The sequence below is a fragment of the Lonchura striata genome, chromosome 12 (genome assembly GCF_050655825.1).
Source record: "Lonchura striata isolate lonStrDom1 chromosome 12, ASM5065582v1, whole genome shotgun sequence".
In the NCBI taxonomy this organism is placed as follows: Eukaryota; Metazoa; Chordata; class Aves; order Passeriformes; family Estrildidae; genus Lonchura; species Lonchura striata.
This window is the reverse complement of record NC_140714.1, coordinates 12215991-12243152: the sequence shown is the minus strand read 5'-3', so window position 1 is coordinate 12243152 and position 27162 is coordinate 12215991. Positions and strand designations below refer to the sequence as shown.

General features: G+C 44.6%; 1 protein-coding gene across 7 annotated transcripts in view; it reads left to right on the top strand.

Moving 5' to 3' along the window:
* FLNB (filamin B) overlaps positions 1-27162 on the top strand; it is an 88201-nt gene that overhangs the window by 27052 nt on the left and 33987 nt on the right. For all 7 annotated transcript variants that reach the window (XM_021532436.2, XM_085590535.1, XM_085590533.1 and 4 more), the window contains 11 exons: positions 14124-14372; positions 15387-15484; positions 16341-16488; positions 19575-19693; positions 20429-20506; positions 21280-21442; positions 22715-22912; positions 24588-24725; positions 25836-25962; positions 26495-26631; positions 26969-27162. In XM_021532436.2, coding sequence (XP_021388111.1) covers positions 14124-14372; positions 15387-15484; positions 16341-16488; positions 19575-19693; positions 20429-20506; positions 21280-21442; positions 22715-22912; positions 24588-24725; positions 25836-25962; positions 26495-26631; positions 26969-27162 — 1649 coding nt within the window. The remainder of the gene's footprint in view (positions 1-14123; positions 14373-15386; positions 15485-16340; positions 16489-19574; positions 19694-20428; positions 20507-21279; positions 21443-22714; positions 22913-24587; positions 24726-25835; positions 25963-26494; positions 26632-26968) is intronic.

The following is a 27162-nucleotide window of genomic DNA, read 5'->3' as shown; positions in this document are numbered from 1 at the left end:
GCTTTTAAACCAGGACTGGAGGACCCTCTATTGTGGTGCCACCTTAATGCTCCAAGTACTTTGTGAACATGTGTTCCTATGCTATTTAGTGCTGACTTATGTGAGTTTGATGCTCTTAAGAGAGGATGCAGCATATGTGCTGGACAACTGAACAGTGACATTGAACATGGGTGGCCAAAGGGGGGAGGGTAACTTGCACAGCCCAATAAAGCTACTTTGGAGAAGATCCCAGTTTGCAGAGGTTACTGCATGTTGATAAACCAGCTCCTGTACTAATAGTACTTCTCAGGCCTGAGTGCTGAGTAGGGATTGCCAGACAAGTCAAGGTGCCAATGACCAAGTGAATTGTCTATTGGTGGGAGGCCACAAAGTCAGGTGATGCAGGAGTGCCTGCAGATCCCCAAGCTGCCATGTGCCCTAGGGCTCCCCAAAGCCATGCAGAAGCAGCTGCAGCTCCCAGGTGGCCAGTTATGTTTTTTGCATCCAAAAAGCATAGAAGAGCCTGAGGCAGTCTTCTAGTGGTCCAGGTTCTCTCCAAATACATGCGTCAAGAAACGCTGATTGCATTCAGCTCACAGCCACTGTACAGTGGGGCAGCTCAGCACTGCCCTTGGTGCTGTCACACTGGATGATCTGTGGCTGCTCAGTGAGCCTTGCTAAGCATGCTAATGACTTGCAGACATCTGCAGTTACGGAGATAGAAGCATCTGCTACTGGACGAGGGTATCACGATGACCTTGTCCCATAGAATTAACTGCATTGCCATTGGGATTCTCACTGGAGTATATCCGAATCTACTGTTTTCCTGAAAGAGACAGTTTGGAGCTACACTGTGAGGGTTGTCTCATAGAGGTTTGCTTTGCTGTGAAAGCACTATGAGCAGCAGACTTCAGTGAGGAGCAGCTACTTCAGGCCTTGTATGCAGTGGAGATGTCTGGGATTTCCTGGGTGGAAAGCTCTGCTGAATGACTCTTGACTCAAACAGGGAAACCCTCTGAAGTTAGTAGCATAAAGCCCTACTTCAACACTTCAAATTTTGCTGTGGTTTTGTAGCCTAGCTCTGAGTTCAGTGTTTGAGTAAAGAAATATTTCTTCTGATACAGATAAATAACTGAATAAAACCATGTCCCTTTGAAAGGTTTTAATTGCAAAGGGAAAAGAGCTGCTTCACACATAGTGCTGCAGCTATTGGTTGAAAGCACTGCCTAAGGCAGAGAAAGTGCAACTATTTAAATTAACCGGCTTTATTACTTAAACATAGGCTTTAACAAACTGCAGAATATTTCTTATTCTACCTGTAAGAAGAGTAACTCAGGCTTCTGAAGCAGTACTTGGTTAGCAGCAGTATTTAAGCTCAAACATAGAACTGAGAGAAGCAGCCCAGACTTCGTTTAGGGGTAATATAAACACCTGTGGGGCTCTTGTTGTGACTGGATGGAGGTAACAGTATACCAGTAAACATTTTTTCATGGTGAAATGGAGGAATTGCTAAAAAACAATGTCTAATGCTGCATCAAACCTGGTAGGTACCTGGAAGAGGTATGGGGGATCAGACAGAGCAATGTAGCTTGTGAAGTTGCTGCAAATAGTTGCCTCTAGAGCCAGTGTTCTACAATTTTATATGTTCTTTTAAAAATGTGAAATACAATAGGCTTGCAAATGTGACCAGTGTGAGACTGCAGATTAAAAATGGGATCATGTAGCTGGTCAAGATTTGCCTGCACCCTTCTTGGTCAGCATGTGTGTGACGGAGTGCTGTCCCTGAAAACTGGGGAGAGATTTGCAAGCTTGTGAAGTTTGGAAAGACTTGTGTGAGGCCTTTAGTTGGAGGATTTGAAGTCCTGCCTCTGGAGGGGAAAGGTAGTATCCCTCTGAGCACTGGCTAGTTTGGAAACTCTGTTAGAGCCTGTTATGACTGAGCAGCTCCTGACTAAGTTGAATTAGGCTGATGGTGTCAGCTGAGCAGACCTGCCTCTGCCTTTTGCTAGGAGAGTGACAGGATGGCCCCTGAGCAGAGCCCTGGCGTGGCACAGGACCCATCGTGCAGGACAGTAACTCTGGGGCTGGTGAGCCCATGGCAGCTGGGGTGAGATGGGGACTTGGACTATTTGGGGCCATGCAAAACCCACACATTTGAAGCAAAGCTTTGCTGTGCAGGGAGCGAGTTTGAGTGGGAGGTGTGGGTATATGGTTTGCATGAGCGGGTGTCGCACAGCTGGGGCTAATGTGTGCTCAAGCTGTGCCATTAATCCCAGATGGTCCTTTTTGAGGTGCTTGGAGACCACCCGTGCAGACTGTGCCTCTGCAGATTCAGCACCGTGTTCCTGGTCATGAAAGCTCCTCTCAAAAGAGGTCTGTGTGATAGTGGCTGCCACAGTTGGATGAATTATCTGGGCCTTAAGCCAAGCGTCTATTCCTTATGTTAGCGGCTTGTAGCTGAAACTGTATAAACACAGTGCTGTCGTGTGTGGGGTGTTAAACACACAGGGCTCAAACCCACACGGTGCAGGGGAGAGCCTTGTGTGATGTGCAGATGGAAGTGTGTTTATGGCTGCATTGCACAAGCAGTGTGTTTGAGCAAAAAAATGTGTTGAGCTTCATTGTTTCCTCAGAAAATGGGGAGATCATTTTTCCTTCAAGATACAGCACACAATATTTTTTACTTAAAAATTGGAATTTCAGGAAAAAAGCAACCCCATTCCTTCTTGGAGAGTCAAGAAACTAGTCATGGTTTCCAGTGGAGGTGGAGGATAAGTGTCTGTATGTGAAAGCTGATGGGAAATTAAATCTAGCAGGCTTATGCACAGAAGCTTGAAGACACCTTCATAATGGTCATGGAAAAGTAGCAATGCTTTCCAGGCCATGCATGTGTTTGTAGTGACTGTGTCCTGCACACCCTTGCTCAGTGTGGAGCTGCAGAAAGCAGCCTGGCTGTGTGTCACCCCCGCCTGGGTAAGCATCATTTTAGGTGTTTCACATCATCACAGCAGTGCTGAAGGGCAGTGGCCTGGTGAGATAGTTCTGCTGTGTGTTTGTGTTGAGTGAGTACTATGTCTGAATGTCAAAATGAACTGACGAAATTCAGATTTGGGGGGTAATTTCAAAGTGCCTGTTCCAATCTGCACTGTTGTAGTTTAAGCCCAGCCAGCAGCTCAGCCCCACACAGCTGCTCACTCACTTCCCTGCTGTGGGATGGGAGAGAGAATTGGAAGAGTAAAAGTGGGAAAACTCATGTGTTGAGATGAAGACACCTTAATAAGCAAGGCATTTATTTGCCACTTTCTATGGGCAGGAAGGTGTTCAGCCATCCATCACATGTAATGGTTACTGGGGAAGGCAGGTGGCATTACTCCAAATGTCCCCTCTCCACTTCCTTCTGGTTTTGTGCTGAGCATGACACCGTGCAGTATGGGGTATCCCTTGACTCACTGAGGATCTGCTATCTCTTCCCAATTTCTCATTCATCCACAGCCAACTCTCTGGTGGGGTGAAAGACAGAAAATGCCTTGACTCTATGTAAGTGCTGCTCAGCAGTAACAAAAACATCCTTGTGTTATCGGCATGGTTTTCAGCACAAATCCAAAACCCAGCCCTGTTCCAGCTACTGTGAAGAAAATTCACTCTATCCCAGCCAAACTGAGCAGAGTATGTTAAAATTACCTTGCCTGTTGCTTCTCAGGGAAATGGCTGGACAGTGATAGCTGGAATAATGCCGTCATTAAGCTGCAGAGGGCTGGAGAGCATCTGTAGGATGGTACCTGTGTTTAAATGCTTCAAAACAAGCCTGCATAGAGCAGTGCTGTTAGGTGCTCAGAATCAGAGATGATCAAAACTGAGATAAACCACAAATCTCTTGCAAAGCTAAAGTGACTGGTAGGTTACTTTCTGATGTGTTACTTACCCTAAACCACAAAATGTACTCCAATCCTCAGTACTTTGGTGCTGCAGTGTGGAGTGCAGATGGGTTGAGCTGTGCAGAGCTGCATGAATGGGGATTTCCTTTGAACAGCCCTGTGTACAGTGAATCACAGTCAGTGTAGCAATTCTGGTTTCAAATGGAAAAATTGAATCTTGGTGTATGTTGTGGCCAAGGATTTCCCCAAACAGTAATCAGTTCTGATAATTTCAAATGTGTTGGTTTTGGCTTCACAAAGTCCATCCCTTGCAGCTTTTGTGCCTGGCGTCTAACAGGAGATGTTAGACAGCCCTATCTGAATAGGCTCATTTATCTCGGCAAGATTTTACATGCTGTTTCATATAACTATCTTGACCTACCCCCAGTGTGAATAAACACGTTGTTAGTAGCACAGAGGTCGCTTTGGTGCCTGGAAATCTCTGCATTATTATATTGCTTCTTTGGTCTTGCTGAGGCATCTTTTTTTTTTTTTGTAGCCCTGTCTTCCAATTCTTTCCTCTCCAATGCCTGAGGTGCCTGAAGGTGGACCTTCCTGTTCTCCCCTGTACTGAAGCTTGGTAACATTCATTCAGTAATGTGAGATACAGGACAGCACTAATGGCTTGTCACCTAATGCCTCTGCCAACCCCTGGGAGGTCTCTGCAGGAGTTATACAGGTTTTTGACCTTGATGAGACCTGAAGTAACCTGTGAGATTTAGGATTACCTTAATCCTACAGAGAGGGTTACAGCACTCTTAGGCTTCAGAGACAGTTTGTTGTGTCACTTGCACTATTCTGTTGTTTTCAGTTCAGCCTTTCTGATTGAGGCTTGGCTTTCTAGTTGTGTTGTGATTATGTGCTTCTTTTGTTTGTACATGTGAATGAAACAACCTTGAGTTGATCAGACTCCTAGAGAAGTGTTTCTTGTGAGGTGTAGACAGTTATACTACATTTGACTAAAATTTTAATGTCTTGCTTAAACTGGAACTCCATTCCTGTGAATTGGCTAGTGGTATTGCTGACTCAGGTGTAGATGTCTGCTCTGATGGGCAGGTGAAGCCTTCCTGTGCCATGGCAGTAAATGTACTGATTCATTGGGAGTGCAGACCGGGTGTAGAATCTTTCCCTGTTCTCTCCTGTCTCATCAGTGGAGGAGGGAGGTGTAGTTTGTGTCATGTCACTTGGTTTAAAGAGTTGAGCTAAATGTTTCTCAGCAGAGTGTGACAAAGGCAGGAGGATGCCTTCTTCACCCTCCCTCCATCATTTAGCAGAAATCCAATTCTAGCATGTTCACTCCCCACTGCAGGGACTTTCCTTCTCAAGTTATTCCTGGATGATTAATTAGCACTTGGGCGCCTTGTGTTGTGCTGTTTCCATGGCTTCCTGGAACTTCCCTCCACCCGCCTCTGAACCTGGGGCTGCTGGGACTGAGTGTCCATGTGGGTGCTATCCTGAAGCCCTTCTCTACAGCCCCAGCCCGTGCTGCCAGGTGCTGTCTGGAGGCTTTCCCAATCCACTTGTTGTCTGTGAGGTTGATGCAGTCAGTCTTGGCATGTTGCTGGCTATGCTGTCCTGGAGAATGGGATACTGCTGACTCGAGCCCATGGGGAGCAGAATTATCCCATGCAGGCTTGGGCTCCCTGTACATAGCAAAACATGAAGGCTGGCTGCTCTGCCACCCAGCCTCCACTCATTCCCCCTGGAAACATGGATCTTTGTGTGGCAGGGGTTGAACGTCACCTGCTGGTTCGGTGCCTGTGCAGGATGCTGCGCTGCCTGTCCCCAGCAAAGGCATGTGTGAGCCGCGGTGTCCCAGCCGCTCCTGGGGCCGGTAGCAGCACCGGAGGGATGAGCTCAGCAGCGGGGAATGTGCTTTGCTGGTGCAGGGGCCGTGCTCACAGGGCCCATTGTGGGGTGGTTTTGGCAGGGATGCCGTGGGCGTCCTCGTGCTGCGGCAGGCCCAGAGCCCGCCGTGCCGCTGCCCATGTATGGGGCGGGAGCTGCAGGTGGGCACGGGGGTTCCAGCATTGGGGGAACCCCCTTGTGATGCCTCCTGTCCCCCGGGTGCTCGGCTGTGCCGGTTCTGGAGGTGAGCCGGGGTTTTGGGGTTAGTGTGGCGCTGGCGCTCTGCCCTGCCAGCCTGGCGAGGGGCTCGCTGGCTGCGGACAAAGCAGCGCTCATGGCAACTTGCTGCTCTACAAAGGCAGAACATTCAGACAGACGCCTTCCTTTCTTCCCCCACCCCAAAAGGATCTCAGATAATGGGCACAGCATTCCTGTATGCTGTTCAGCTCGGTGTCTGTGCTGCAGTCCTGCAGCTGTGGGTGAGGACCTGCTTGGCCGGGAGCAGCCGGGTCTGAAATAGCCCCTGTAAATGGCAGCTCTTATTGTTCTGTATTGCATCCTTGCTCACTGCTAATCCATCCCAGCAGCGTGCCAGCAGTGCAGAGCCCTCCTGGTGCTCACAGACAGTATTCATAGCAAGGCTTGGATGTGCACTAACACCTGTTGGCAGGTCTTCCTGGATATAAGAGTAATGTGTTTGCCTTCTCATATCCTAAATTGGGATATGGCACTTAAGGCATCAGAAACCTAGGTGTGTTCAGACTGAAGGTATTAAGGAATTTGATCATAAGCCACCCACAGTTATTTTCCCGAGTTGCCTTAAGAATTCCTAATTTTGAAATTCTTGACATGTCCTTCAAGCCCTCTTGGGTGATTTCAGTTTCTCTTGGAGAAGCTGGGTTGGTTGCTGTTATACTGCTGGCTTAAACTTGCTTTGTGTTATGCCTTTCTTTTCTGGATGTGAGACACAAGTGGCCTCTGGGTACCTATTAAGAAGTTGGTCAGAGCTATTTTAATCTGTTCTTTGCTCCTGAGAGCTCCACTGGTTTGATTATTTTTATTCTTTACTATATTAAAAGTCTGTGTGATATTTTTTTTTGCCAAACCTACACTAAAAGGACTGGATTTGAACTTATTTTTTCAGTTGCCCGTTCTACCTCTCTACCTTTCTAGAGACCCAGCATGCACCAATAGATGGTACAGGGTGATTTATGCAACACTGGCCTGAAGTTCTGACATAATTGGTTTCAAATCCAGTTGAAGTAAACACTGTTTTAATAGTTTAAACCCCTCTGAAGTATAGTGTTTAATATCTCAAATCTGAAGACTTTTCTCACAAAGGAATTGTATTACTTTTTTTTTTTTAAATAACCAGTCATCCTGGTAAGCCTAGAAGAAAATGGTTTCTGTCCCTTGAAAAAAAATAAAACCTATCTTTTCTTGCCCATGTCTAGATCACCAGTTAGTTACTGTTCTTACAACCCTCTAGTGAAGAGTCATTCTTTCTCTGGAAAATTTACCTTGTAAAAAGCTTAGTGGATCTCTGAGTGTACATGGTGTATCACTTAGACTTCCTGAAGATACACTTCCTCAGGTGATGAAATCCCTAAGGCTCATTAGAGAAGCTGAGGAATGGCTGTGCCTTGGCAGGGCGTGGGTGCTCAGCTGGGAGCCAGTGAGCTGAGAGCCCAGGGGGACTCCGGTTGCTGAGGTTCAGCTGTCCTGGGGATCACAGCACTGCCTGCAAATGCTGCTGAGAAGCAGAGATGCAGTGGGACCTGCACGTGGCAGTTAGAGGCTGGCAGGTCACAGCTGGGTATCCACAAAACCAGCCCGAGTTCAACCCGCTCTCTGTGCTAGGCACAGCCTGTGCTTCCGTGGGGTGAGTGGCTGCACATGGCAGGACACAAGTGATGTGCTGGCCCTGGGGAGCTGGGATGGACCTGGGCTTAAGGGACACTGGAGGAAATGGTTGCATATGTTCTCAAAGCACAGAGGAATTGCTGTAATTGATTTAAAGACATATTATCCCTACAGAGGATGTTGCTAATGTCTTTAGCAGACACAGTAAGCCTGTGAACACATACTGTATGCTTCAGCAAAGAATTTCCTTGGGCAGCTTGCTCAGCTCCATCTCATCTGCATACTTCTGTTTGGCATGTGGCTCTGCTCAGTGCAGTGTTTTCTTTGTTCCAGAAGATTAAGCCCTAATCATTGCCTAATTTTTCTGTCCCATAGCTGCTATAGCTATTTAACAATAGGTGAGAATAACTAGAGGAGGGAAAATGCTCAGACACTTAAAGACACTAAGAGCTAAAATTCCTGCAGTCTCTTCATAACTGATCCATATGAATTTTGTGTGCTATACAAAATTCCTTCCATGCCTGGAAATAAAGAATAAGGGCTGTTGGTGAGACTTTTGTTTTGTATTGAGAACCATGGATTTGGTTTCTCCCTACATATAATGCAGAGAACAAAAGTTTAAATATGGAGGACATAAGAAAGGAAGAGGAATACCTCTTTTTAGGGAAGGTGGATGTAAACATCAATGCTGGTTGTGATTTAACTTCTCAGTGTGAAAATCAACAGCTAAGCTTCTGAGATGGCTCTGTGAGATAGTGAACAAGCTGTGTTGACTGCAGCCTCAGCCATGAAGCTATTTAAAAAAATAAAATTCACTACCCAAAAGCTGCTTTTTTAGTCCTTTGTTTGTTTTGCAATACTTCCACAGTCTGTATGACTTGATTTAGTAAGGAAGCTGTCTGCTTCGGTAGCTTGTTTCCACTAATTGTCCAGCAGAGAATGACTTGCAGCTCTGCTGTAGGGCAGAGTTCAAGGAACATTGCCATAGTTTGGGTAGTATTTATGCTTAATCTGAATGCAGAGAAGACTTGCACATGAGCAGAAGATACTAGTCAGAAACTTGTTTATAATGCTTTTTTGTTGTTGTGGGGTTTTTTTTGTACAATTACAGACCTAATAAAGGTCATATTGTTCAAGCCATGTGTTCCAAGTAGAATCTAGGGAGTTCTACTGGAGTAAATAAATGTCCAGGTTTCCAACCAGTGCCAGGTTTCAGTTCTGGCACTGGCTTCTGGGGCAGCTATAAGCACAAATGCAGAGGACCAAGCATTGGCAGTTTTCTATTTGGTAGGTTGAGTTGGGAAGTTTTTTGTGGCCCAAGCCATAAAATTGACACACACATTTGTTTCAAAATGGTCACATTGCTGGCTCAGGCTAGTCACACTGCTAGCTGAAGCCCTGGCACTTGAACATCTTTCTTTTTGCTTTGAGGAGTCTGATTTTAGCAGTCCAAGTGTAACATATCATATTAGTATTTTAGTATAGAGCAACAGTTATAAATCAGTTTGAGCAGTAGAAAATTGGTTCCTTTTCAAGACTGAGACTGGTGGTATGTACTGCTGGCCTATGGAATTGCCATAATCCATTTTTTGGGCTGGTTGCCACTTAGTTAATAGGATAATAAAAGTGGAAGAATTACAATCTAGACTCAGAGGTGTGATGGAAGCAAATGAGCTCTGGTTCAGCCTGTTTTCCTGTTCACCCTACTAGGCAGCCACTTAATAGCTGACTAGGAAGCAGAATACTTCTATATAAAACTTAATGTTGTAGGCTATATATAGATACTTTTTTTTTTTAAGAGTCTGCTTGCTTATTCAATACTGTTGTTGATTCTGTAGAACAGCTTAAGTCTGGCTGGCGGGTTTTTTCCAGCAGTCAGCATGTATGTCATGTCGAGATGCACCCTGACAGCAGGAGCTCAGCAGTGGGCTGATAGCAGCCCTTCCCTTCCTCCTGCCTGCCTGCAGCTGAATGGGGGCTGTGTCTTGCTGATGGCTGCTGCTGTTTTGTTGATGTTGGACTGTCATCGGGTGTCTCTAGAGGAGGGAAGCAAGTTGGAGAAGGAGAATTGAAGTTAAAATGCATGTTGAACAGTGTAGGTGAGAAGGAGGGTTTGTGTTAAATCCAAACTTAAATATTTCTGCGTTTTTTGCTTCTTGGTGGTTTAGGACAGCATGTCTAGCCATAAGAACTTGCAGACTGTCTGCAAGTGGTCACCCTACGGCATTCAAAGTTTTGGAGTGCCCAGCGAGAGTGGGAGGAGAACTTGCATATCACACCCAAAAATTCTTAGCTCTAATAATAATAAAAAAATCCCAAACCCACCAAAACCAGCACAAAATGCTCTTTCCAGACCCTTTATCCACTGGCTCTTCTAGATGGCATCTCTAAAGTTGCCTGTTTCCAGTTGAGCTAAAGTCCTCCAAAGTACTAGTGTGAAGAGAGAGGGAGGCCTGTGGCATGGATTCCTGCTTCATGCCTGGGCTTCCCATAAAAGTGTGCCTTTTGAAAGTAGAAGTCCAGTGATTGTCAGCAAGTATGAGTCAGCTGTGCAGGGACTTTGATCTCCAAAGCACACATCTCCTACTGGAACTAGGGAACGTTGCTCTCTGACACACCTGTAAGGGCATCTTGCAGATGTTAACATAAGCACTGTGACATGAATAAAGCAAATTATGCAGATGACTATGCTTTCTCCAAGAAAGGTTACTACATTAAAGCTGTCTGCAGTGATGCTGTAAAGAGTTGGTTCAGCCCTGCTAAATGATCTTGGCAGATGAGATCCAGCAGCTCGCTTCCTCCAAGCCACAGGAAGGCTGGGACCAGTGATTGTCTCCTGCATGGAGAGGGCTCCTTTAATCTGCAGAAACGTGGCTGGTGCTATGGAGTAAACACACTCTTGCAGCTGAAGGCAGGCAATTTGTTCCTATCCACCTAACTCATTGAAGCTGAAAGCCAAATGCAGCTGGGGGTGGTGCAGATGAATTGTCAAGGGCCGGGCTGTGAGGTTCAGAAGCACTGATACAAGTGTGCATCTCTATGTTGTAAATTTACTATGAGCTCCAGTGAAGCAATTGAGAAACATGACTTTAAAGGCTCTAAAGCATTGACTGTGTGAGTAATAAGTATGCCTAAAAGTAATGTTTGTTGTAGGAAAGCAGTGGTGGAAATCTGCTGTTTATGTAATCTGTTTTCCAGCCTGAGATGGCCAGAAAGTGTCTTGAAGCAGACCAGGGAATAGAGGGAATTCTTTGGCAAGCCAACTGAGCTGGGGTACAAGCAGAGACTGCAGTAATGATTGTTGGTGCTTAAGTGTCATTGGAATATATATTTTTTTCCACTATCCCTACACCTTGGCAATATTAGATTTAGTGTGAACTCGGAGCTGGTGGGGGATGCTTGCGAAGTTGGTTGTACTATGTGTTCTTAAGGCCAGCTCTGTGCTCCCTGAATGGATGCATGTCTTCCTGGTTGCCACTTTCATCTTAAAACCCAAGATGCATGGAATATTTTTAGCCAATTAATGAAAAAGGCAGCACTAAAGAAGAAGCTCTTCTGGTGAGGCTGAGTGCTCAGGTGGAGCTGAGCTTTACAGCAGTGCATGGAAGCTAAGCCTCCTTTGAGCTGGACTTTGGTCTTCTCTTGAATGTGGAGGGTTCTTTTATACAGTCATAGCGATTGTGAGCTAGTGCTGGGAGTGGGATGCCTGTGAAAAGGGCATGTGGGCAGCTCTGCTGGGTGCTGATAAGGTCTCCTGTCCTGCCTAGGAGTTCTTCTCCCTGCCTACTTCCCACCCCAAATGAAAGTAGACAAACCCTCCTCCTTAGCTTGGAAAAAATTACATCATGAGATCCCTATGCCTGTCAGGAAGCTGGGAGGCTGTGAGAGCTTGCTAACTTGCTAACAAAGTGCAGTTGTGGCAATGGCACCAACCCCAGAGAGGAAGAGCTGTCTTGTTCCTGTGGTGACCTTTTCCTGTCATCAGGGCTGCAGCCCTGTGCCCAGCCTTTCTGGATGAGGCTGGTGAGATGGGATATTCTTGCTCTTGCTGTGAAGCCCATACAGGCTGTTTTTTCCCAGATCAAGGACCACAGCCCAGCTGTGCCTTTGGTGAGGGCAGTGAGGTGCTGGGGGAAGCTCTGAAGACACAGCTGGTTGCTGTAGTAATCATAATGCAACCACATACAGACATTATTTATGTGCTAGAAATATAAAATGAGCCATTCCTTATCTCGAATAATGTGTGTGTAGCATTGTACTCAAGGTGGTTCTTGTCCTGCTGGCATTCCTCCCTGAAAACACTGGATAGTTTTCTGAAATGAGCTTGCTTGTAGCATACTAAATCATCGCTGTGTCCCTCTAGTAAAAATGCCGATGTCGATATAAATCTGAAACTGAAGCTTAGAGGCATTTCTGGAGCAGAGATGGGCTGGCCATTGGTGTGCTCCAGCACCACAGTGTGACCTGGTAGTTGTGCTATGGAGTGGGATGAAGGAGCTGCTGGCATGGGGGAGGGAAGGCAGCTTAGCTGGAAAGAGAGCAGAAACCGGTAACAGTAGGGCTTGTTTAGTTGTTGCTAGGAGACCCACTGTTTATGTGATGTAGACTTTTACCTTGGAACCTGTAATTAAAACCCAGTAGGGCTTAATCACCCCATAGCTATCTATTGTGTATCTTGGACTGGATGTGTAATCAGCGAGCAGTCAAGTGGCAGACACATATCGTAATCCTGGAAGATTAGTCAAAACTGATGTTAAAAAATCCCATATAAATAAATCTGAGTAGAAACCAGACACTAACTACCCAGAAAGTCCAAAAGCCTTTCAAGGTCTTAAGTTACAGCATTATCTGTTTAGGACATACTGCTCTATTGTGAAACCATGTAAATATTAACTGCTTTGCCTGAGCTTTGGGTTAAAGGGTGATTACTATTCTTGGTCACTATTCTGTATAAATACTTGTTTTGAAAGTTAGTAGATCTTTTTGCATTGATAAGATGGTGCTGGATTGCTGCTGTGGTCTCTACAGCTGAAGAGGAGCAGGTAAGGCATGCCCAGTGGGTGTTGGGCACAATGAGAGTCACCTTGGAGGCCTTTGCCTGTTAACACTCTGGATGTGACTGGAGAATGCAGCCCAGTTACAGAACACTTTTACTTTGCTAGCTAGAGCTCTGTAAGATTTCTGTACAATAATTCTGGTGGCATGAAAGGGAGTTTATACAGCTGTAATTGTCTTTCATCCAGTTTATGCTGCAGGAGTTGGAGAGTAGGCAGAACTTTCCAGGTCACTTGTAACTTCTGTTGACTGAAAAGGGATTTCTGTAACAATTTGCACTTGAAATGGAGGAAAGAACAAAAAAAATGTTGCTCTGTAACATTCTGCTGGGAGTAAGGGTAATTGTCAGACTGAGAGCATCCTGAAACAAAAGAGCTCTGATTTGGGTGAGCTTGAAAAATCTGGAGCCGTTAGCAGTGTAATACAACCTGAGTAACAACTACAAGCTCAAAGGGAGAGAGGTGTGAGAAACTAAGCCCACACCTCAAAATTTCAAGAGTTTAATAAGGGACAAATCAAGCAACAGTAACAGTGCTGATTGTAACAGAGAATATTCAATCTGTGACTCATTAAAGCTAAGGTAACTTGCATATGAATTTGCAGAACTGTCGTGATCACTTCACAAGGCCAAACTGATGCAGAAAGGTGTCCTGCCCCTGCAGACTTTGCTTATGAAAATGTGGTCTTGATACCCAGCAGCCTTAAACTTAGCTAGCTCCATAGTGTGTCTTAAAGCAGAACAGCAGCATGGCCACTGTGCTGATAAATTTTTCTTAAACTGGAGCATGATATGGAAGAGCCAAAGCTGGCTCTTCTTTCCTGTAGCTCTGAATTTGTAGTGTGAAGGGATGATGTCTTGTGTGGTGGTGCAGAGGATTGTCCATGGACTTCCACTGCCCGCTTTGCTGATCGTACACAGGTCTTAATATATCCAGACCAATTCCAAACTCTGTATTTGCTTGTCTTCACTACATAGTAGCATTTTATTTTATTCCCTACCATTTTAAAGGCAAATTATTGATGTGTGTGGGAGACATGTTTCTGTATATAAATGCTGCTTCCTAAATGATGCTTTTATCTGTGCCCTGGAGTGTGTAATGCCTGTTGGGATGCTGGTTTTGTGACCTCCATCACATGCTGTTTGGCCTTTTTCATAAGATACAAATGCCATTACAAAATATAGGTGGTACTTATCCAAATCAAAATACTAGAGGCCTCAAATTGCCACCTCCCCTAAGCTAAGATCGTAAAGCTGAAGGACAAGTGACAACTGGAGAGCACTGAGTCCTGTGACTCTTCTTTCTGTCCTGTCTAATGCTCCCTGTGATGAATGGTGTCTCTACCTGAACAAGTGCCTGCAAGTGGCCTGGGTCATTTTTCTTGTCCTTGATTACCTGCATGAGTGCTGGCACACTGTTTTCTTTAGAATGGCAGGTAATCAGTTGTATGTATTTTGTCTTCTAGATAGTAAAGCCATAGTTGATGGAAACCTGAAGCTGATCCTTGGCCTGATATGGACCCTTATCCTTCACTACTCCATTTCTATGCCAGTGTGGGAGGATGAAGGTGATGATGATGCAAAGAAGCAGACCCCTAAGCAGAGGCTGCTGGGCTGGATCCAGAACAAAATTCCTTATTTGCCAATCACAAACTTCAATCAGAACTGGCAGGATGGCAAAGCACTGGGTGCTCTCGTTGACAGCTGTGCTCCAGGTAAGTCCTTTATTCTGATGGCCAATGTTTTCCTTGCTTGTTATCCTTGTGACTTCTCTTCCTATGGGAGGAGATTTTCACTGGTGAGCTTGAGACTGGAATGAGGCTTTCAAGAAAATCAGAAGAGTCCAAAGAGACCAGCTGTAGGAAGCAGCAAGATTTAAACTTCTTGGCCAAGAGAAATTCTGGCCTGTAGCAGAATGTGTGATTGCGTTATGGGAGGCGCCACATCTAAGCTTTGTATTGGGTGCAAGGGACAAAGGCACAAATGCTGGCTCCTAAATGGAAGAAAGGATTGTTCCCACAGCAAGTGCCAACAACCTTTCAGCTTCAGGGTGCAGTGGGAGACTTCATGTGTTCTCCTGAACTAGGATTGCAAAGGCAGCACAGAGCAGCCAGAAGCTGCACACTAGCTGAAACTTCAGTGTTTAGCAAGCTGAGACTGAGCTGCTTAAGGCAAATAATTTGATGTAGTGTGAAAAAGGCAAAATTTCATCACTTTCTTATAAGAACAGCTTTGCTAGTGGAATTGCTGGTGCTCATCTAATGCAATCTAGGCTGCTGTGGCAAGTGGTTGAAATTTTCTTTACCAAATGTGGTGCAAGAGAACCAGTGAAACGTAAAGGATGGTAGATGTAGCTGTGCTAAATTTAGAGTGGTATCTTGCACAAGTTACCCAGAGAGATGGTAGATGTCCCATCCCAGGAAACATTCAAGGTCAGGTTGCACAGAGCTCTGTTGAAGATGTTACTGCTCGTTGCAGAGGGGAGTCAGTCTAGATGACCTTTAACGATTCCTTTCAGCCTAAAGCATTCTATGATTCTGCACTGATTGTTGCCTTAGAGTTGTTTCAGTAAGCAGCATGTGCTTGTCTTGTTTTGGTTACATCTGCAAAGCTCTGAATGTCTTTCTGCGAAGAAGTGTAATGCAAAAGGACATGGAGTTTATACTTAGTTTCTTCAGCTAGGGAAGCACCTTGGCAGATAACACACAACAACTGAAATGTGCTTGCAGGTTTGTGCCCTGACTGGGAGACCTGGGACCCAAAGAAGCCCGTGGACAATGCCCGGGAAGCCATGCAGCAGGCGGATGACTGGCTGGGTGTACCACAGGTAAGGCCACCAACACATGGGCTGCCTGTGGGGAGTACAGTGACCAACTTTGGTCTTGTGACTAGCTGGAGTTTAAATAGAGGAAAGCAGGTGAAGCTGCTTGGAAGCTTTCAAAAGTTAGCCTTAACTCATGTAGAGTTGCCTGAGAAAGGGTGCACTGTTATGAAACACACTAATAAATTTCAGAGCTCTGGTTGTATTTGTGTAGGTGTCTCTGCTGAAGACTGCTGCTGTTGCAGCATGTAAGGCAGGAGGAAAGGGTCTGTATGGTGGTGCCTGACATGTTAGTCCATGGCATGAGTTTGTTTTGCTGCATTGAATTCTACAGAAGAAAAATGTACTGGCTTAGGAAATCACCTGTGATGATAATGTTCAAACAGAGAGCAATGTATTTACAAACTGGATTCTTTTCATGCTGATAAACTTGGACAGAGTTCCAGAAGTCTCTGAAGCAGGAGAAGAGACTGGTCACAAGTTTAACTTTGCAAGCCTTGCAGTTCAGAGCTGTAAGCATGCAGGATTATGAATTACCAACTTTTTCAACATCAGTTATCCCCATGTCACTTTTCAAGGGGAACTGCTGTTGTCTTACCTTGGTAATTAAACTTGTTGCAGTCTCCTGAGAACCCTTAGTAATCAAGGCACAAAAAGCCCCCAAACCACACTGGGACAATAATGAGCTTCTTGATTTTCTTGCCTGAGATAATAAATGAAATTGTGTGTATCAAAGGGAAAATAAGTGTAAGAAATCCCATTAGCATGTGGGAGTTTTGAAATCTGTGTCATAGTTCTGTTTCTGTGTTGACCTGTGGTAACCAAGCACTGGTACAATATGCTTAATTGCACTGTCTTTCAGGTTATTACCCCTGAAGAAATTATTCACCCTGATGTGGATGAGCACTCTGTGATGACTTACCTGTCCCAGTTCCCCAAAGCCAAGCTGAAACCAGGAGCTCCTTTAAAACCCAAACTGAATCCAAAGAAAGCAAGGGCTTATGGCAGAGGTAAGGACTTGGTGAGCTGAAGCTGCATGGAGCAGTAACTCTTCAGAAAGCTGGGTGGGGTTTCTGCTTATGTTGAACTTCAGACCTACTGTAACTAACTGACTTCAAAGTTTCACTTGTATACTCTTGATGTGGTGCCTGGTTTCAGAAATACATGGATATAGTCCAGAAGGCACTCCTAGTTCTAACATGTAAATTTCCCTGTCTGAACCTGTTCTGCAAGCTGCCAGCCTCCCATCCACAGCTGGAAGAAGTAGCATGATATGGGGCTAAAACAACCTTGGCGTGGAATTCAGAAGAGCAGTGTTGCTGCTGATGGGTGATGATCTAGCAGTGAATGCTTGTGGTGATAAAGCACTCCTTAAAAGAAGAAAAACTTCATCACTTCACTGTCTTTCTGGCAGGCTCTCTGTAGAGAGAGTTTTCAGTTTCCCAGGCTTGATGTGTGTTAGAGTGGGGTAATTCTAAATTACTTACTTGAGTTGATTGATAGTGTTGAACACTTTGCACATGTACAAAGATGGGTTGGTAGCCCTGGAGACATTAAATAGTGCTGAGCCTTGTTAGAAAGGCTGAAGTTTCTGATTGGAAGGACTGAAGGCTGAATTTGTTGATTGTCCATAGATGCTTATGTAACTGTAGATCTATATACGCATTCTTATTTTTAACTGACCTTTTAAATTGATAATTTCATGTAACTGTTGGTGAGGTTCTATTCTAGACTGGTGCATAGTCACAACTGAATAAATAACAGATTTTTTTCCTTCAATGTGGTTGGCATGTTGGAAGACATCTCTTCAGCATTATATTTGGCTCTCCATTCCACCTTTATTTTTTTTTTTTTACATATGTGGGCTTGGTCCTTCAAGATTTTTAGAATGAGTGTGTTTCAGAATTGGATGTACAGGAATGAAATTGAAAGAAACAAAACTTTTTTTTTTTCTGGTTTTCTTACTTGCCTGGGTTTTTTTAAATTTTCCATTTGAAATGGAAATGATTTTCCATTGAAACTTGTGGAATGAAGGGACACGGTCTTTATTTATGCACTTAAGAGCAGTTCCTACAGTCAGGGTGTGTTTAGCACCTATCCAACTTGGGGTTTTATGTCCTTTGTTGGTGCCCTCCACAGCAAACCACAATACACAGACACATTTTCAGGCTCCAGATGTGTAAACAACTGATCAGCCTGCCTCAGTCTGTCAAGTGTGACTTTAGTCATGTTTTTATTCATTCAAAAACTGGAATTACTTTGTAGTCTGCTTTCATGTGTCTCTGGAACCTTTGTAATTAAAATTACATCAGAGTGAGTGGCTGTTATTGAAAGATTGATGTTTTCATTAAGTTAATTGCCAAAACAGAGTCACTATATATACTAATTGATAATTCTGACTGCTAGGATATATCAGAACTGGAAGGTGACTCCAGCAGCAAGGGGCTCAGTCCTTGACTGAGCAGGGTCTTTTGGATAGGTGAGAAACAGGTTTTCATGCTTCCAAAAAAAGATGACTGTCAAGTGCTAAGTGGGTCAATCTTAGCTCTTTTTATTACCCTTTTTAATGTAAGCTCTTCATAACCTCCCAACAAGAATCTTAGCTGTAGCACACCACCCTGAGGACTGTGAGGGTTTGTGCCTGCTGAGGGGACCTACAGAGTTGTGTAGGTCATCAGTGGTGGACTAGGAGTTCTCATTTAACCATCCAAAGCAGGCCACTGATAAGGTAGTAAAATTTAGAAGATGAAGTGTAGGCTAAGAAGGTGTTGTAACTAATGGTGTCCTGGCTGAAATTGTCTTCAGAGGAGGATAATCAATCCTTCTTATGCTTGCAGAAGGTGTGATACTTAACTTGAATACCATATCCTAATGCTTGTGGGATGGGATGGACTAGAGAGACACAGAGCAAATTTTTAGCAATTTCAGCTAGATGATAATCTAGGGCTTAGTTTGAAAGAATGAATATGTCAATTGCTAACACCTTATCAGAATGCTCAGATTTCCTAGCAAAAACATGGTCTTCCTTGCATTACTCTCAAGTTACTGTTTTCTGAAGATAAACAAGTTCAGGAATTCTGTTGTTCACAACCACTTCCTTTATAATCTATCAGACGTTGCACTTTCCACTAATTGTGCTATGGAGCAGTAGTGCCCACGGTTTTATGAATCAGCCAAGGAGTAATTGCCTTGGACGGAAGGGTATGGATGTGTTTGGGCTAGTTTGGAATCAGCAACTTTGGGAAGTTCTTCCACCCACTCAGTCTGACACCACCATGACAGATGTCGTGACCTGGGACTGTGTACGGAGAAATGATGAAACCCTGCTGGTAAATGCGTGCTGTAGCAGGCCCTGTGCTGGAGAATAAGGAAACTGATTAAAAGTTAAGTGGAAACCACACCAAGTAGCAAGATTTTTACTGTTTTAAGAGGTTCCTGCATGCCATTTGTACAGTGTACACTCTGGCCTGGTAGTCTGAGCAGATTTCAAGGAATAGTAAATCTGAGCAGTATCTGTACCTGCTGGATTTTGAAAATGGAGTAAGATGGGGCAGTACAGGTAAAAATTCTGTCTTAAAGTAGGTCTTTTGGCTCTAGAGTAATGCCTTCACCTAAATGCTTCCCAAAATGTCTCTCCTGCCTCTTTAGTTATCTGTCCTGTGGTGCAACACACTTAAACATTTAACTGTGTGAAGCAGAACAGTTCCTAAATAGCAGCTAATGCACATATCCTGCTTGCTGTCAGCATCAGCCCTGCACTTGCCAGCAGTGGGAGTGACCCTCAGTACCTATCAGGGTAACTGGTTTTCACCTGAATCCAGATAGCAGCTGCATTCCTGTTTTGGTCAGAGATTGTAAGATGAGTTGAGTGCCAATGATTCAACCAATTTTTAAAAGTACTTGTATTGTAAGAGAAGGCCTTTTTGTGAGCATCATGCTGTGGGCAGAGGATAAAGACATGATGTGCAGAAGTCTGGGGGAACTGATTCTGATGGCTTGCAAGGGAGAATGGGTTGGACAGCCTTTGGGTAGCCTCCAAACTGTCTTTTGGGTTTTGTAGCAGCAGCTAATGTGCTATTCTGTATTTGTCTCACAGGGATTGAGCCTCATGGGAACATGGTGAAGCAGCCTGCCATCTTCACAGTGGACACCATCAGTGCTGGGCAGGGTGACCTGATGGTCTTCATAGAAGATCCAGAAGGAAACAGAGAGGAGGTATGTATGTTAAGTGTCTGGTATGGAAAAGTCAGATTGGTGTGAATGCTGTAGTTTTTGCGGTAACCTTCATCTTTCACAAGTGAGTTCTTAACAAATAAGTAATCTAAAAAGAAATTGCAAAATACCATTTATCTAAAGTGCAAGAAGCCTCAAGCTTTTATTCATGATTGCCTTGAAAAACAGTCACTACTTGCAACTAAGCAACACAGCTCCAGTGTCCAGTAGTCACAGAGCTTTAGCTTGACTGGCCAAGTACACTCTGACCTGCTTTTAGATAACACAAATCAGTAAATCACTGTCTGCATTTACTCATTCTGCAAGAATGGCTAAAGCAACTATTTAGATGCCATGAATCATTTTGAGTTAAAATGCTGGTTTTAATGTTTATAGAAACTTCTCATCCAAGTGTTCCACTTGATCATGTTGCTGCATTCCAGAAAAATACAGCTGTACATTGGACTTACTGTCTCCTCATTTTTGGCCTGCTTCAATAGAGCAATTAACAGTAAAGGAAAGGGCTGGGTTGAGGAGAAGGTAGCTTACTTCCTCTCTTGTGAAGACAAAACCAACGGGATTTTTTTCCATGTGAGAAGAGGAGGATAGCAAGGATTCCTGCTCTCACAGCAACAAGTGTCTAACATTGCTGACTCTGGAAATAGATTGCAGTATCAGTAAAGAGTTCAGCTGGCGTGCGTAGGCACAGCTTGACGATGGATGTGTTTTCTCTCCTAGGCAAAGATAACGCCATCCAGTGACAAAAACAAGACCTACTCAGTACAGTATGTTCCAAGGGTTACTGGACCTCACAAGGTGGGTTTTGTGTCAACAACCAGTATTCTCTTGATAGACACACTGCTCTTCTGATTGTTAACATGAGCTCCTGAGGGCTCCCTGTTCACTGATGGGTAAGAGCCACCTCAGACATCCTGCAGAAAAGTTAAATTGATGTGGCCTTAGTTCTCCATCTGGCTTTTGGGCTGCTCCCTTTGCAAGGGGGAAAGAGGTGTGTGTTAGGACAAGGTGCGTTTGTGTTTGGGTATCAAGCTGGGCCACTCGGTGCAACTCACAAAGCCAGTTTTGTGGGTTATCACAAGAGATGCAGATGAAAACAACAGGTTGTTTCTATAAGATCTCTCTTTGCTGATGGCACTGTACAATGTAGGGATTTTGCAGAGAAGGACTTCCTCCCTTTGTGCCTGGATGCCCATAGACACAGGTTTATGATGGGCGATCCTGTTGCTTTGACACTTCCTAGAGTGACTGGTCCCCACAGCCAGTCTGAAAAGATAAAATGCAAGTTCTGCTGCCTCTTTATTGCTGGATGGAGATCAACCTTGTATTGGCATATCCTGATTCAAGCTTCCATGCTGGTGTGCCCGATTCTGTAACCAGGAGAACTTTAAGAAGGTGGCCAGCAGTTAGCATGGATGTGATGGAGGCTGTGGGATGGATGGTCCCTTGCCTCTGAGGGAAAGAGTCTTTGTGTTACAAGTGCAGATGCTTGACCCCGTGCTTGGCTTTATGGTAGTGATCTGTGCTCTGCCTCTGCCTGATGGGTCCAAGCTGATGCTGTCTGTCCCTAGGTTTCAGTCCTGTTTGCTGGGCAGCACATCTCGAAGAGTCCATTTGAAGTGAATGTTGACAAAGCCCAGGGAGATGCAAGCAAAGTGACAGCAAAGGGACCAGGACTGGAGGCAGCAGGGAACATTGCCAATAAACCTACCTACTTTGACCTTTACACAGCAGGTAAGCAGGATGAGTGATGATGGAAATCCCCCAGTTTCCCCAAATGTGAGAACCTGAGGCTTGGAAAAATAGCTGTAAAGTGTATGAGGATTTGTAGCCCCATCCAGCTCATAGGTGAAATTATAGCTGGGCTGCTCAGAAGGCTTCAGGTGTGTATGAAATATTTGAAGTACAGAGCTGAGCTGGGGCAAGAGGGTGCTAAGCCTGACCCAGAAATTTGCCGTGAATTTGCTGGATGGCAGTAGTCAAGTTCCTGGCTAGTTTCTTTCCCATGTCTAACTCATTTTAAACAGGACTGTCACATGTTGAGCGTGAATGTGAAGGATAAACTGTGAGCCAACTGTAAACGTGCAGTGTGTTCTATATTTAGCTCTACAGAAAGAACCTGCTGCAGTGCTACTTTGAGTTCATACTTCAATGATGAACTGGTTTTAGCCTCTATTGTAATTATTAGAAGGTTACTATCTTCATTAGGGCATCTCCATCACATTATTTGTTACCTACTATTAGGCCAATGCTATAGCCTAAAGGAATGAGTCAATAAGATGCTACAAATGTTAATTCATTTAGAACAATGTGAAACTACTTAGGGCAGTTACTTGTAGCATTTAAACACCAAAATATGCTGAGTGGCATATTTGAAATTACCTTCTGCCTGAGGGAGTTTAGGAATAAAATTAAATGTGGCTATAGTGAGGCAAGTATTATGTTCAGCCTCTAATTGGGAGAAGGAGTGGTCTGAGTCATGTAAAGACATGTTTGGCCTCTGAAACTGTATAGAAAACTGTTTTTGTTGTAAGAGTGAATTAAGATGTGAGAGGAGCAGGTGTATGAACAAAAGTGAATACATATAGTCCAGCAGAGTGGATCCTTGTCAGACCAGCATTCATTTGTCAAATCTCTTAATCTAAACCACTTCAGAGCCTGGGAGATTGAACTGACTGGTAAAGCTGTGGTCTGATCTGTGATAGAGGTGCTACAGGGTGGTATCCATAGGATAACCAGGCTGTATGTATATTCAGTACTATGTTGTGAAACCCTGTGGCTGGAGCAGCAGAGCCTGGTCAGTTTGACTTCATGGAATGCCATCATGCTGTCTTGCCCACTCCCTGCTCAAATGTTTGCTGTTAGCAAAAGTTGAATGCAGACGCTGTGCCTAGAACTGGCAGCAGTGGATGTCTGGCTGAACCCAGACAGCTTGTAATAGTCTGAAACAGGGTGCCTGTTGCTGGTGGGGAAGCCAAGGCTTAGCTGGGCTTGTTTCCTTTGCAGGTGCTGGTGTGGGAGATGTGATTGTGGAAGTGGAGGATCCTCAGGGAAGAAGCCTTGCTGAAGTTGTAGTGGAAGACAAAGGCAACCAAGTCTACCGTTGCACCTATAAACCTGTTCAAGCTGGTCCTCACATTGTCAAAGTGACTTTTGCTGGAGAGGCAATTCCCAAAACTCCTTGCACTGTTCTCATTGGAGAGGGTATGTTTTTAAAAAATGTATATAAATGTAAGATGGACACTTTTCTCTTTGGATGTGATCACAGAATATGCTTGGATCATGCCTTTTATATTCCCTGTACCTTTCAACATCTTGGTCCTGTTTCAGTGGGTCACCTGAGTACTCTCAGGGTAAACCAGTGCTCTCTAACAGTAATATGGCTTTTGTTGCTAGTTTCCTTTCTGCCTAGACTTACAAATGTTAAGCTGCCCCTTGAATTTTTTTGAGTAATTTATGCAGCTATGCAGTGTCTTGCTGTTTTCCACCCTTGTTCCTCAAATGACTATATTTACTGTTTTCCTCCTTAACGGACACCTAATTTGCTTTCTGTTCCATCCTTACGTGCTCCTATGCTTTTAGATCTCTGCTCATCTCTCCTGAGCTACCCTCCATTTGTGGAATTTTGGACTTCACTGCTAATGGCTTCATAGTTGGTAAGAGGTGTGCAGGATGCTCCGTCATGTTTGCTCTTTGTAAGCTTCTAGCCTGCAGCTTGTCCCAGCCAAAAGGATTTTTGGTTTGGTTGGGGTTGGGGAGGAAAGTTGAAAACAAACTGAAGCTTTGTGTGACCCAGACAGTGAAACTGGCTTAACCACAAGCTGCCTGACGCAGTTGTGTAAGTGCTCTGCAAGCTGTTCCCACTCCATGTCAGCCATGCTCCTGTGTGTTCCCACTGAGCTTTCAGAGCTGGCAGATGACACACAGTCCCCACTCACACCATCAGGTGTAGGACACAGGGTGATGTTGGCTGCTGCAGGGGTGAGGGGAAAACCTGTAAGCTGCTGTATAATGAGTGAAAACCTAACAAGCTGCTTGGCAGACTTGTGCTCCTGCACGGCGTGCTTGGGGAAAATGCGTGTTCGGTTTACAGTGCTGGGAAGCTGTGGCTGTTTGTAAGTCTCTTCAAACCTCTCAGGTCTTTGGCGCTGAAAACCTCATGACAGCTGGGACTGTGTAATGAAAACTATTCCTAAGTGCACAAAATTTCTGTAGCCACTCTGGAGGCTCAGAAAAGTGCTTGGAGTAAAGAGGTCATGATAAGCCTAAACCTTCCTGGCCCACCCTGCTTCAATCTGCAGAGGCTCGGTGACTTTGGTTCTGTGAAAGTGTGAACTGTGACAATTGGGGTGGGGGGTTTGACATGACATCTTTTAATGAAGCACAGGCAAAACTCAGCTTTGCTAATAGCAGTTATCCCAGTCATGTGCTTCTGAAAGACCAGAAGAATAATACTGTTCACTGGGGCTTATCTGCAAAAGAGACCCTTCACCCTACACTGCGGTGGGCCTCAATGTGAAAGGCGTCAGGAAGGTTGTGTCTGTGGCAAATATCTCTATGTGATAGCTGTGTAAAAGTCTTGTACTGATAACTGGCATTGAATTGGAAAGCAGAAGGTCTTCAGTGTTTGCAATCATTCTAAAAAATGGTCTTGGAGGGGGTCAGTGTTGCCTGGCGGCAGTACTACTGCCTAAAAGCCAGGGGGCATAGACAGCAGCCAGGTGGATTCATGTCTGTCTGTCTTAATGCTATAACCTTGTGCTGAAAGCTAAGCTGTGGTTGCCCTGAGTCAACGTTAAACTGAAGGTTGTCCCAGGCTGGCTAGGCTACCTGTATGTTGAGATCAGAGACAGTAGTAATGCCTGAAGTTGCCTTGCAGCCTGCAACCCCAACGCGTGTCGTGCCACTGGTCGAGGCCTGCAGCCCAAGGGCGTCCGTATCAGGGAGACAGCCGACTTCAAGGTTGATACAAGAGCAGCAGGGAGCGGAGATCTTGGAGTGACTATCAAGGGACCAAGTGAGTGCTGGGGTGAATCTGTACTGTGCATGTGTTTTGGAGAAGGCGGGGAGCAGAGCCTGGGAAAAAGAACAGAAAGGAGATGGAACTGATGGGATCCATATAAAAAGCCAGATTTCAGAATGGTTTTTTGGTACTTTGTGTCTGTTAGGGAGGTTTTGATCTGCAGGGCTGGATAAGATTATATCTAGTTTTAGTTCTTTCCATTTTAATGCATCAGTTAGCAAAACTGAGAAAATCCATGCATCTGCCTGCTGTGGCCTCCAAGCTTTATGAGTATACATTGCATATTCATCCAATCTGTGGAAGCAAGTCACACGCCAGGGTCTCTGGCATGAGGAAAATCCTGCTCTCATAAAGCTGGGAATTACTCAGAGCAGTATTCCTGGTGGCACTAGCTGCTTGGGCACACAAGCAGAGGAGGAAAGGAACCCATAGGCTGACAGAGACCATCTCTAAGGATCGATTCCCAGATCCCTTGGTCCCGAGCCCTGAATGTGGCCCTCTGCCTGGGAGGATGGGAGCACAGGGACTGCTGGCTCATGCGGCCGCCAGCAGCAGTCCCTGTGTGGTACTCTGAGCCCACCACCTCCCCCCGCCTGGGGCGGCATTCAAAGGTGCATTGTATTGCCTTCACCTCCTCCACACACACAGAGCTCTGACTGTGTGGCTTCATGAGGCTGGGGGGAAAAAAAACCAACAGACATATCAATGTAAATTTTAGCGTATTAAGCTTTTCTTCATCTTGAAGAAAATGAAAAGTAGGCATTCCCTGCATACTTGTGGTTACAAAGTCTGACAAATGTTAAGCTTTTTTGTTTTAACATATGACATGCATCATACTGCAGACTAAGAAAATAAAACACAAGGGAACTTATTAAGTCTGGTAACTTAAAATGCTTTCTGCTGTATTTCTTCTGGAAGTGTTTGCTGTCTTTGTCCTAGAGGGCAGCTAGAACTAACTTCCCTTATAACCTGACCTTTTTTTTTTCTGGTGGAAGAAATTTATTCTTGCAAGCTAAAATAAATACTAGAAAACATGAACTTGTCTGAGTAATTGAAAGCAGGATGGAAACTGTTAAGTTCAATGCTGAATTGATTTTTCAACAGAGGGCTTGGAGGAGTTGGTGAAACAAAAAGGCTTTATGGATGGTATATATGCATTTGAATATTACCCAGCCACACCAGGGAAGTACGTTGTCACAATCACATGGGGTGGGCAAAACATCCCAAAAAGGTGAGTCAAAAGTAGCTGTTTGGGCATTTTTGTGTCCTTCAGTGGGTTGTATAGTTGGTGGGCTTTTAAAGCAACACTGACCTTTGAAGAAGCAGTGGGAAGACAAGTTAGTGGCAAATTGTTGTAACATTTTATTTTTAACAGCCTGTTTTTGGGCTGCAGCGGCTTGACAAAGCTCTGAAAGGTGATTTGCATCAGTCTTTCTAATGCAAAATCATTAATAAAAAACCTAATAAAACATGGTGGATCATGCACCTTGGACTTTGCTGTAAGATTTTGAAGGGATCTATTATTTCAGTGTCCATAGCTATAGCAAGCAGAGCAAGTATTTGACAGTCAGGATTTGTGGTGGAAGATGGTGATGGGTTGGATGACCTCTGCCAGAAAGACACTGCTGGGCACTGTGCCACCACATGATAGCATCTGTTAATTTGGAAAATTCAATGTAAAACCTCATTTAATTGCTTGGGGGAAAAGAGAGATGCTGTATATGTCCCCATTTCTAATACCATGCTTTGTTTTTCTCTGGTAGCCCCTTTGAAGTTCAGGTGGGTCATGAAGCAGGTCCTCAGAAAGTGCGAGCCTGGGGGCCAGGACTGCACGAGGGAGTTGTGGGCAAGTCGGCTGACTTTGTGGTGGAGTCCATTGGCACAGAAGTTGGTTCTCTTGGTATGTATGTTACTTGACTTAGTTTCCCTGAAATATTTGTATCTTGCAATGCTAGCAGCGAACTCATGGGAAACAATAGGTTTCCAACAGTAAAAAAACCAAGTCTCTAAGATGTTGTGGTCTAAACACAAACATCAATCAAAGGCAAGTCCTTGTGGTTTTGTGGGAGGAGATCCAGGAGGGAATGATAGATGATGGATTATCTCCTGTATTGCTGAAGAAGGGTGACTGAGAGATCAGGCATATTTATGGCTAACAAAAAGCTATTTGTGGAAGTGGTGTTAAATTAGCAGCCACCACAAACCTAACATGAGGAACCTACTTGTTCCTTTTTCAGGCTTTGCAATAGAAGGCCCTTCTCAGGCTAAAATTGAGTGTGATGACAAGAATGATGGCTCATGTGATGTGAAGTATTGGCCCAAAGAGCCTGGTGAATATGCTGTGCACATCATGTGTGATGATGAGGACATAAAAGACAGCCCTTACATGGCCTTCATTCGACCGGCTTCAGGAGACTTCAATGCGGATAAG